The sequence below is a fragment of the Limulus polyphemus genome, unplaced genomic scaffold (genome assembly GCF_000517525.1).
Source record: "Limulus polyphemus unplaced genomic scaffold, Limulus_polyphemus-2.1.2 Scaffold738, whole genome shotgun sequence".
Lineage (NCBI taxonomy): Eukaryota > Metazoa > Arthropoda > Merostomata > Xiphosura > Limulidae > Limulus > Limulus polyphemus.
The window spans coordinates 123851-136339 of record NW_013666348.1 but is presented as its reverse complement, the minus strand read 5'-3'; the positions used below and the strand labels follow the sequence as shown (position 1 = coordinate 136339).

Below are 12489 nucleotides of genomic sequence, written 5' to 3'. Positions count from 1 at the left end.
ATATATATATATATAAATTAATTGTTATGGTACTTAAGCTAAACGAAAGTTGTTGACGGTAAAAAACAACGATAAAAGAAAAGTAGTTTTAAAAATAATTTAATACTTTCGCGCCAAATCTTCTAAATATTGATGTTGGTTCATGGCGCGTTGAACAGCGAATTTAACGTAAGTTATCGTAACTCGGAATTTAAGTATGAATTAATTATTTTTACTGAATATTGGAATACTTATAAGTGTGACAAAATGATCGAGTAATTTGAGTAATAAAACGGTTATAGATAAGAAAATATGGACTTTATTCTTTCGACCTTTTTTCTTTTCATAATTTATGTGCTGTTGATAGTAATACTAATAGGTCTTATTACTGGAACTTACTGCTGTTGTTAATAGTAGTAGGCCTAACGACTAATGCATGTGTACTACAAATTATAATACTGTAACTTGTGTGTTTATTATTGCCAATGGTATAAAAGGTATTGCCAAATCCACTTAGTAAAATAGTAATTGTAGTTCAAGATTTAAGCTTAAGATAATCCACGCTTAATTTTAGCACATTAATCAAAACTTGGGTTAATGAAAAACGATATACTATAGACTGTAGTATAACTAGTATTACTATTAGTAATAGTATTAATACTAATATTAGTAATATTATTAATTTAGAAATTATATCACCAAAAACACCAACTGCAATGGTTGTTTTTGAGGATATACGTGCATATATATTATCGTTTATTAAGTAAGTTTTGTAGCTCAATGTTTACATAGATGTAAGAGTTGGTATTTTTATTTCAAATTAAATAGTATATACTAAAGAAAACAAAGTTTTTAATGTTTGATGATGCACAAGGTATATTTCAGTACATTAGAAGTCACAAAAAATATTAGTGTTGTTGAGCACTCAAGAATTACATTTTTTTAGTTCTGAAAAAACTTAAAAAGGAATTGAAGAAAAAAGGCAAATATGTATTTATCTTACTCTTACTGGGACAATGATAAGTCCACAGATTTACAACACTAAAATCAGGGGTTCGGTTTCTCCTGGGTGGACACAGCAGATATCCCGATGTGGCTTTCTATAAAACACACACATACACACTTATATATAAATTTACTTATATATAGATTTCAATAACAACAAATTACAGGACCTAAACCATAACAACATTTCATTGGCTCACCTAAGCATTCTGCATTTGGCCTAAAATATGTTATACTAGTTCCATTTACAGATGTCTGTCAATGTGCTTCACAAATTAGTTTGAATTTGCAAAAATGTAAGTTTATTTCAGTTTACTGCTTTTATTTTATTTTTTATGTTTCCTGTTGATCATTTATTCCCTAAGTTTTTCATTCTATTTTCTGTTATGATTTAGCCTCAAGAAATGTTTTTGCATTAACATCTGAGTTTTGGGAACCTGTGCTACTTCACCATATAAATCCTAGTGTTGTAGCTATTTAAACCATTTTTGTGTCAGTTGAAAGACATTTCAAGAAACATGTCTTTCATTAATAAATTTAAGGATTTGGAGCTTTGAATATGTTTTAAGGTGATACCCTAACACGGGTGGTTTCCATACTTAATGTCCAAGGCCTTTCATGTATCTTGGCTGATTACTCCCACCCAATTAATTTATAGAAATGTAGTAACCCACTTTAATTGCAAGCAGTGCATTGAAAAAATAATTAAAATTAAGTATCAATCTCTTGATGGGGAATATTTTTGTTGTTGCCCCTCGCTTACCCCTACAAAAACCTTGTACTTTAAGGAACATCTGGACTGACAGATGGATGCACTGTTAGGCAATATGCTAGCAGACTGACAGACATGGTCCAGTTTTTGTACAGTAATATTATATGTATTTGTATTTTGATATGGTTAAGTAGACATCTTTGCTGCCCTTAAACACCCACCCATTATTTTTTAGGAAATCACTGAATCCTTTTTTAAATTGCTGTAAAATGCTGGTCTCTATTACTGCAGCTGGTAACTCGTACCATAAACCAATCTCTGTTTGAAAAAATAAAACTGTTTTAACTGAAGTATAGTTTATCTTTTCCAAATCTTAAACATGTGTAATCTTCTGTTATTCTCAGTATACAGCACAAAGAAATCAATCCCCTATATCAGTGTTTCCCAAAGTGTAGTACGTGTACCTCTGGTGGTACACAGATAACTTTTTTATTTTAATAGTTATATATATTTATTGTAATGTGTACTAGAAAAAAAATTCTAAGAAAAAATACATTTCAACACGGTTATTGCATTATCTGCCGACAATTAAACATCGGCTATTATTCAGAGGGTGTGCAGATCAACTAGTACACTTTGTTATAACAATATCATTTTGAGATGAGAAAAATAATGTTTTGAAATAAATATTATGGTAAGCGATATTGGTTTTCCATTTATCTTAGTGTTATGAAATTTCCTTTTAAAATAAATGTCTTTAAATAAAAAAGTGAGTCGATCTAAAGACAAATATTAAGTAAAATGTAAATAATAATACAGGTGGTACGGAGATATGGCAAAAATCGTGAAGATGTTATGCAAATGACTGAAGTTTGGGAAGCAATGTCCAAGATAATCTTTTAAACTTCAGTAAGATTACTTCTTACCATTCTTTTCCTAAGAGGACTTAATCTATCCTGATGATTTCAACCCCCATATCATCCTAGCACATTTCAGTTACTTTTGTAACAATAAATAAAAAATATACATAAAATTTGTACTTGCATCTAAAATCTTTTTTTTTCTCAAACCTTTTTACTCGCTCATTTGAAATTCTTGTCAAATACTAAACCCAATTTTTGTTATGAGTGCGGTCTCAGAATTTTTTTTTTTCAAATTCAAAATGCAGTACAGAAATCAAAAAAATGCCACTAATATAAAATAACATGTAAGGACAAAAGAGAACCTGCTCATCCATCTAGTATGTTCCCTTCACTAAACTATATATATACATATATGTAAATTCAAAGCCACTTCTATCTATCTATCAATTCTTCCTTTAAATTCCCTTAAATTGGCTGCTTCCACCACTTCTGAAGGCCAGCTACCCTGTTTGAAAAATAAAGCTCTCTCGGCTGAAGATGAATCCTACCTTGCTAAAATTTATATTTATGAACTCTAGTTTTACCATTTTCAACAATAAGTATGAGAAAAGGAATATGCTTCAACACTATTAATTCCTTTAACAATCTTAAACACCTCAATCAGATCCTTTATACCTGATAGAAAAGTTTGGAGATCTTAACCTGTCCTCATGCATCAACCTTTCCATCCCAGGTATCATTCTAGTAGCCCTCCTCTGAACCTTCTTCAACAGTTCAGTGACGTCTGTAAGGTAACTAGCCCAAAACTGAAAACAATACTCCAGATGTGGCCTGACATCTAAACAATGAAATTATAACCACTTTAGATTTGTATTCAATATTTCTTTAGACAGAACATAAAATCCTAGCAACAGCAGGATTAAAATCCTTCAGTATGTAAACTTGTTGATCATCTCATTTCTTATTGCAAGTAACCAGAGATCCAAATCTGTTAGAGTCTAGTTCCTGAATGCTAAATAAACGTATCTCTATACACAATTTTTTTTTACTACTATGCAACCTTGTAAATCCTGAATTTTCATTCTTGCCCTTGCTTAAAGTATCCTTTACCTCTATCCATTTTCTGTTTTACTTCATCAATTTCTGCTTATGACCTGCTGTTTTCTCTCTCTTTAAAAGCACAGTTTTCCCAAAGGTATATTTTATTTATCCTTAAGTAACAAACTCTGTTAAGTGTTGTGTACTGTAACTTTCTGATCACAATCAAGTCCACAAATCTCAGACATAACTCAGTCCTGGCACTTGTTATATCCCGTAATTTCCACTCCACTTATCCCTAAGCAACCATAAACATATTGAATCTTTACCAAAGGTATATTTTATTTATCCTTAAGTAACAAACACTGTTAAGTGTTGTATACTGTATCTTTCTGATCACAATCAAGTCCACAAATCTCAGACATAACTCAGTCCTGGCACTTGTTATATCCCGTAATTTCCACTCCACTTATCCCTAAGCAACTATAAACATATTGAATCTTTACTAATCTCTATTACCAACATACCCACCCTATAATTGTATATTTAACTAAAGTTATGCAATTAATCTCACACTAAAATCCCCTATTAATTAATACTATTAATTACTAGTAGCTGTGATATACACTGTCTTATAAGTTACAGATAAACATAACTAATTGTTAATTTAAGTAGTTTACAGTTTAAATATAAATGTTAGAGGTATCCCACACTTTACAAAATTTAAAATTCAAAAAAGGTAAAATGGGATAGATAAATTATGTCATATAAAAAACAACGTCTTGCCACTGTAAACACGGTATCATTAGGTATTCAGCACAATTGTACACAACACTTAAGTACACCTACTTGGTGATGTCAACCATATAACTTTTGTTAATCACACTAATAGGATAATCATTCGTCTTCACTTAAGAACTGACAAGTTGATAGAAAAAAAAAGAAATAAATCATTCAGATAATTTGGTTTATTATGTAATTTCTTATATATACCTGGCCTATTAAATACGATATAAAGACTTAGGAAAGAAATATAAAGGATATATATGAGCTTCCAGTTGTGGGAAAATTTGTATCTTTATCAGGAAAAAAAATGAATAATATTTAAAAGTAGAAGTAAACTGACTACTATCGAGAATGAAGTAGTTTATAGGGCTGTAATATTATCTATATAGGGGAGACTGGTATAAATTTAAGTATTATAATAGCATGGACATGCTCTGTTACAAGTCTACCAACATTTTAAAGGTGCAGAACATTTTAAAATTATTTGTCGAGAACCTAATATTAATAAATGTAAGATAAAAGAAGCCATTTTAATAAAAGAATACAAGCCTTTAATAAATTATACACGAGGACTACGTTTATACTTATGCTAGTTCAAGGTTATATGGTTGACGTCACCAATTAAGCGTACTTAAGTGTTGAATACCTGATGATGCCACGTTAGCAATGTTGTTTTTAAATATATTTTTCTATCCCATCTCAGCTGTTTTTGAGTTTTGAATAGTTTACAGTTTATTACATATCAAGTAGGTACCAAATAATAGAGACAATACTTTGAACTCTTAAGATAAATAATTTCTACCTCTTAGTAAGCTAATATTTGTGATAATTTCAGTGTAATTTTAATAACTTTAGCATCCTGTAACGTGGCACTACTACCTGAAAACAACAGTAAGCTAATGTTGTAGTAAATTAGGCCCAGTTGTACCTGCAAAAATAGAACTCGAGTGTCCAGTCCTAACCAATCTAACTGCGATATGTTAAAATAACTAGTATAAACTTTAATAATAGCAAAGTAATACTTGTCCTTTAGAGAAAAACATCATAATCTAAATCTATAAGTATTGGAAATTTATCTTCCTCGGAGATAAAAATATTCATCCATTTCTCTCAACAATTCTCTTATGAATATATTTACAACTTCTGTGAGATATTATGTTTGTTTTTAAATATATCATATTTTACTTTCTCTTTTATTCCACTTGATGTACCCATTACATACCACATCCATCTATTCGATAATTAAGAAAAAGTCCAATGGAATGTGTGTTGTGTTTACGTTTCAGAATTAATGCATATTTTGCATTATCAGCTGTCAAGTTCTCTCTTTCTATTTTCTAGGTTGGTTTTATTATATATAAAGTACTTCATTTAAACTAAACATGGCACGCAAACGCACCAGACAAGTAGAAGAAGAAAGGGTGGAACCAGCAGTTGATGCTGATGACTTTTTTCCTGATATTCCGTAAGTTGTGGGAACATTTTATTACTTTAGAATTTTCAGCTGAACTGAAATGAAAGTGATCAGTTTCCTTCTATGGTATTTTTTTAAAGCTTGAGGATAAAACAAATTATAGCCAAGTTTTAATATATAAGAGTAATCTTCCTTTTATCTATTACAGTAATACCGTGGATGATATCAATGACTTTCAAGTGGAAGAACCTTCTTTTTCAACTCGAGGAAAGAAGAGAAAAATAGAAGGTCGTGGTAGAGGTCGTCCAAAGGATTCAGGAAAGAGACGTGGAGGTCAAGTGGAAATTCCAGGAGAAGATGTTAACAGTCTCTTTGAAATAGTGAAGCAAGGAAGAAGTTCTTTACAGGTGATATTTTTTTTACACTGGCTTTACAACTCTGTTTATATAAACAGTCTTTAGCCCTTGTTCAAGTTTTTTTGTAGGAGACTAAATCTGTCCTTGGATTGATGTTTCATGTAAATGTTCCAAAAATATTTTGATGATTAGTTTTCAGTTTTGTTTTATTTATTTGTTCTGGACTAGTGGGTGCTGTCAGTTTTTTTTCTGATTGTAAATTGACTTCCAAGGGGAAGTTTTTAACTTTTTCTGAAATTCCTAAAAAAAAAAGTAATATGATTGAAATTCTGCTCCCTCATTTGGAGTAGAAATTTAAATCTCCCGGTAAAAAGTTTCTGTGATAGTTTTTAAATGTCCTTTCAAAAGTTTTCATCAAGTATTTTGTATGTTAACTGTAATAATTATTTGTGCATATAGAATTTTCTATTTAGTGGTGCAAGTCACCAAGTAATGTGTTTTATGTCCACAAGAAAACTCTTTTTCATGATCCACTTGATAATGATATGTTTGGTTTAGACAATCGGGGTTCTCTCTATAACTTTTTATAGGGCTTGAAACAGCTCATAAAAACTGTAAGCTTGATCCCTAGTGAGCTCCAAGGGTAGTCTCCCCCCTCCTTGTGGATGTTGAAGGAAAAAGAATTATTAATTTGAGTACTTATATTATTTAATCAATTTCTGAGTGACAGAAATTCAGCTGTTTCAAAGTTCTTTACACTTACTTCACCATTGAAAATGGGGCAATTGTCATATTTAATTATTTACTTTGATGATATATCCAATTTTATGTTATCTGAATTTGTTTAATTTTCTTGCAATTAGTTTATTCTAAATAATTTTCACAGCACCTGAGCGAAAAAAAAAAGTTTCAAACTTTGTATTACCATGTAAGATGTTTTCTTTTCATTTTAAGATACATCACAGGATGTAATAGGAGAAGTTTATTAGAATAAGTATTATTATTCTAATACTTACATTATTGCTTGAAAGTAATATCCCGGGCAACTTTCTAGCTTTATTTGAGTTATTTTTTGGATTTCTGATTTCCACCAAAAACACTTGCGTGTATGATGATTTACAATTGGAAAGGTAATTATTGATTATTAAATGCAGTTTTTTTACTATAAATGATTATCAAAGAGAGATATCTATTCAGGTTTATTTTATCTGTCTAACAAGTAATTAAGAGATAAATTATAAGGTGTATTGGTGAAAACTGCATACAAGGATTATGATTTAAAAATCCAGGGGATTGTGTACTTTTAGTGTGTGGTAGATGACTGGATAGAATCGTATAAACAAGACCGAGATACTGCCCTACTTGACTTGATGCAGTTTTTGGTTGAATGTGCTGGATGCAGAGGTCGGATCACTCCACAAATGCAGGCAGGTTTAGAACATGCCCAGATAATTCGGAAGATGACTGAAGAATTTGATGAGGTAGAGCTGCTTTTATGGATATTCTGTTTGTAAGTTATCGTAACTAAAAGGTATATTCATACGTGAATGAAGTGTAAGATACATTGTGTATGGAGAATGTGTTTTTTTGTTCTTTTTCTATCATAGAAAACAAGTTTGGACCATAATTCCATAACAGTTGGAATCAGAGTAGAAAAAACAAACCTTAATTTATGTCAGATATACTGATTGTGTAGCTTTTATTTTTGTTTAGTTTGATAATAATACATTTTTCTGATAATCTTTACAGGAAAGTGGGGATTATCCTCTCATCATGTCAGGCCCACCCTGGAAGAAATTTCGTTCCAATTTTTGTGAATTTGTACAAGTGCTCGTAAGGCAGTGCCAATACAGCATTATTTATGATCAGTATCTCATGGACAATGTGATTTCTCTCCTGACTGGTCTATCAGACTCGCAAGTCCGAGCTTTTCGCCATACTGCAACCTTGGCAGGTATAAGAACAGAATTAGTTTTGGATTTAATACCGATATCAATGATGTATATATATATATTTCATTACAAGGAATTTGTTTAGTTGACAGATTTTTATGATTAAAGTTCCTGTTTTTCTTTTTTATCACAAAGTAGACTTATGATTCAGCCAATTTATAATAGCAAGACTATAGCTTTTTTTTAATGTTAGTTATGAAAAAAATCTATAAAATTTTGTGTATTTTGAAAGTTTTTTTTGACAGTCATAGATTCATGGCTAAACTAATACCGACAGCAATTTTTACAAAATCAGTAAACCATAAATTGATTTACAGTCAAACATGCTAATTTAGTAAAACGTTTAACACAACTAACTTGAAAAATTATACATAGTAGTTTTATTTAGCATAAAATGTAAAAAGAATTTTTCATGCTCTTCTAATTTAATGTGCAGCTGATGTCATAAATCTTGGCATGAGAAATTGAATGAGCAATATACAATTGTATTTCTTAGAATAAAACTGTATATGAAGTTTATTTATAAAACTATACTTGCTCTTCATTAAAGATTGAACTTATAAAAATTGAAAGTTAGTTATAGTTTATTGACAAACTTTATGCAAGTTGAAATTTTAATTACCATATTTTGTAATGTAATTGACATTTTTTGAGCTGTGTATTAGAGGCATCCAATATTCCAGGTGGAAGTCTTTCCAGCTGATATTTATGTTTTTTTTAGGCCTGAAAAGTGTTACTAAGCCTACTTAAAAGTTATTGTTGTTCCAGTTTGCTAATCCTAATATGGGATCTTAAATTTTTATACATTTCCGCATATACTTTTTTATAAGCTACTTTTACTCTTATACTCTAACACCATAGAGCCTCAGGAGAAATATTTTTTACTAATGTTCAGACTACTGATTTTGTATGATGTTAAACAGCCATGAAGTTAATGACAGCTTTGGTGGATGTTGCTTTAAACCTCAGCATCAATCTAGACAACACTCAGAGACAGTATGAATCTGAGCGTCAAAAGAATAGAGATAAACGAGCAACAGAACGTCTAGAAATGTTGATGACTAAACGCCAAGAGGTAAATGTGTTATCTTGCGAAAACATTGTTACTTTGGTCTTTGTTTTTTTTGCTGAATAGATTAATTCTCATAGTAAATATTTACCAGTAATTTTTTCTCCCAATCAAAACTATGTATGAAAATTTGATGATCCAAAATCTTAACACAGCAGTAATTGTTGTTATTTTCTCTATGTAATGTTTTATGAAAACTGGTAAGGCTGAAAATAAATCTTTTTAAAGTTTTTAATATGGAATTTCAAAGATCGCTTATCACTCAGAGCTAATATTATCCTGGAAAATCATGGCTTGCACCAAGACCCTTATGTTGCAAATGAGTAAGTCAAAGTTTGCATGTTGCTTGTGAAAGAAGCAAACATTCTAAGGCTGCTACTCGAGCATCTGTAGTAAATTTGAACTGTTTTTTGTTTCTTTCAAAGCTGAAGGATTGTTTTATATACCTATCAGTGATGTCACACTGATTTATTATAATAATGAAGGCTAAATTGAAATCTAAGTAATTCAGATTTCTGTCTTTACCCTGTTGAAAGCCATTGAGTTTTTAACACTTTTATTTTTGGTGTAGTAGTTCAGAAATAATTATTAGTTGACAGTTATCATTTAGTATTGATATTTTTATCATTAACCAGGTTACAGTTTTGTTGCAAGATTCAAGTAAAATGTACAATCACGGCATTTGGATAGATATTTTTGCAGTATACGTTTTTGTGAGTCAATCGTTCTTTTGGTAATGGTAAAAAAAGTGTCATGGAATTGGGGTGTATAAAACTTGCACTTGCAAATTTGTATGTGAACACAGCAGATAGCCCTATGTGGCTTTGCTATAAAAAACAACACACACACACACACACTATACATTAAGAAGCAATTTGATACTATTTTAATTGTAAAGTTGTATTCACATAAATTTCTTTTTTTTAAATGATTATATTTTGATAATTTTAATTTTTTTAATCCAGATCAAATGATTTAAATTTTTTGTAGCTGGAAGAGAATATGGAAGAAATAAAAAACATGCTGACCTACATGTTCAAGAGCGTCTTTGTCCATCGCTACAGGTAAATCTGCTTTAAGGCTTGTTTATGTGTGTTAGTCTTAATGTTTTGTTTATATACACTGTAAAGTGATATATACATATATTTAAGTACTGGAAGTCACCCTTGTAAAATGAATTTAAACTACACTAATATTTAATAAGGAATAAGTGATACGTGTACAACTCTTTGCACTTACAACCAATTTAACGCCATTAATTAGTCGGCTGTTACAAACATAATTTCGTCAGCTGAAATAAAGTTTTTAATTATCACGTTACAAATATTGTCTGAACGAGATTTTTAATTACAACATGAATTTCATGGCACCGTTTTGTTTTGATGCATTTTCTTAACTTTTTATTAGCTTTATTGTATTACAACCATATCCCACTCCCAACACACCCAGTCTCATGAAATGCATCATTCTGTAAGTTTCATTTCTAGGTATAATATTAATGTAACTAACAAAAACTACATGTTGCTGAAAAAAATTAAGAACTTAATACGTGTGAATAAGATGGTGAAGAATTTTGACAGGGGTGAGAAGTGAAAATGATTTTAGGAACAACTATTCCAGTGGTCTAAGGTGAACTATGAAAATAATTAAAAATTGATAAATTACTGTGTAATATGGTAGTTTGTTGAATAAACCAAAAAATTAGATCTTTGAATGAACAACTTTAAGACCTATATGTTGGTTTTTATGTTTGTTGATTTTGTGTGGTTACTGTTCCTCTCTCTCTCTCTGTTTTTTATTTAATTGTAAGTTAATGAATTATTCTAGGTTTTATTAATATATTTTTCTTATATTTTTGTCTATAATTTAACAAATGCAAACTTTAATTATTATTTTTTCCGTAGGGATACATTACCTGAAATTAGGGCTATTTGTATGTATGAGATTGGCCAATGGATGAAAAAATTCCACTCCCACTTCTTAGATGACAGCTACCTAAAGTATGTAGGGTGGAACCTCCATGATAAGGTGAATCGGTGTTGTGTCGTTCTGTGTTTAGCTCAAAAATTAATTTTTCTTAAAATAGAAACTATTAACTTACAGGTTTTATATAAGGAATTACGAATTTAAATTTGTGTTTTTATTTCTCTGACATGTGTGAGACTAAAGAAAGAACTTAATAATGGAAGATAAATTAAGACCTTTATACTTTACACACAGTTTTATCTATTTGATTTTGTGCCACGTGTGTTCAAGTAGCTAATATTCTGGATTGTGGATCTGGGGTTCTATTGTTCACATTATGTTACTACCAGATTTTGCTTCACACTTTGAGGCCGTAGATGCATTATTTGCAGTAGTCCACCAGCGAGTGTGGTCGAAGTTGACTCACTATTTTCCTTCTAGTCTGTCAGCTCAAAAGTAGGGATGGTTAGTGCAGACAGCCTGTGTGTAGCTTTGCATAAATATTCAATATAAACAATCTGTGTGCTTTTCTGTTTAGAGCTGAGAATATAATCAGTATAAGTGATTACCTGTGATAACATAAACTAACCGATTACTCGAAAATTACAGTTAAATGAACTGATCAAATTTAGGGTTTCTGGAAATTACTGTTTGGTTATTCCAACTATCAAAATATTGCCACCAAACTTATGTGTTCTTTCTTTGTTATGGCAAATCTACCAAGGCTATCTGCCACTGTTGCCTAACCTTTTTTTTTCTTTTTTGTCATTGAACTGCTACTAACTACAGGATAGTATCTCTTCTTTATTTTTTTGCTTGTATGTACCATGGTTTGAGGAACACTGTGCTAATTAATTAAAAGGGTCGTTGATTAACTGATTAGCGAACACCACTAATTGCCCAGCTTTATTCTGTCTGTATTTTCTTAGTGTAAACTAAAGGGAACTGAAGGAATGTTCAGTTTGAACTCAAGAAACAAGTAAAAAATTATTTAATTTTGTATGATTGATACAAAGATATAATTTTGTTCTGTAGTGAAAGCTCTTTTTAATTGGGCCTTGATTTTTGAATCCCAGAAAAATGACTTTATGCTTTATTAATTTTGGAAGGAATGAAATAGTAGTTGTTAACGGTACTTATTTTGTGTTCTCAGGTTGGAGACGTGAGGTTGAAATGCCTCCAGGCACTTCTTCCTATGTACGGAGCAGAAGAGCTTACTTCTAAACTGGAGCTGTTCACAAACAAGTTTAAGGTATTTCTTCTGTTTTTACTACCAGACCAGGAATGGATTTAATGGTCAGCTATAGCTGGCTGGGCCCCTTTATATATATATATATATGTATATATATA

The 12489-nt window shown here is 30.7% G+C and overlaps 1 protein-coding gene across 3 annotated transcripts in view; it reads left to right on the top strand.

The window, feature by feature from the left end:
• Positions 1–76: 76 nt before the first annotated feature.
• Positions 77–12489, top strand: part of LOC106460268 (cohesin subunit SA-2-like) — a 35508-nt gene continuing 23095 nt past the window's right edge. Inside the window, exons 1-9 of one of the 3 annotated variants that reach the window (XM_022386944.1) lie at positions 77–168; positions 5725–5848; positions 6006–6204; positions 7461–7634; positions 7903–8107; positions 9029–9180; positions 10165–10238; positions 11079–11202; positions 12293–12391. In XM_022386944.1, the coding sequence (XP_022242652.1) occupies positions 5766–5848; positions 6006–6204; positions 7461–7634; positions 7903–8107; positions 9029–9180; positions 10165–10238; positions 11079–11202; positions 12293–12391 (1110 nt within the window). In that variant the 5' untranslated portion in view covers positions 77–168; positions 5725–5765. Of the gene's footprint in view, positions 169–375; positions 477–5110; positions 5130–5724; positions 5849–6005; positions 6205–7460; positions 7635–7902; positions 8108–9028; positions 9181–10164; positions 10239–11078; positions 11203–12292; positions 12392–12489 lie in introns of those variants that run through there. The other 2 variants (XM_013919956.2, XM_022386945.1) reach the window with 2 other exon arrangements.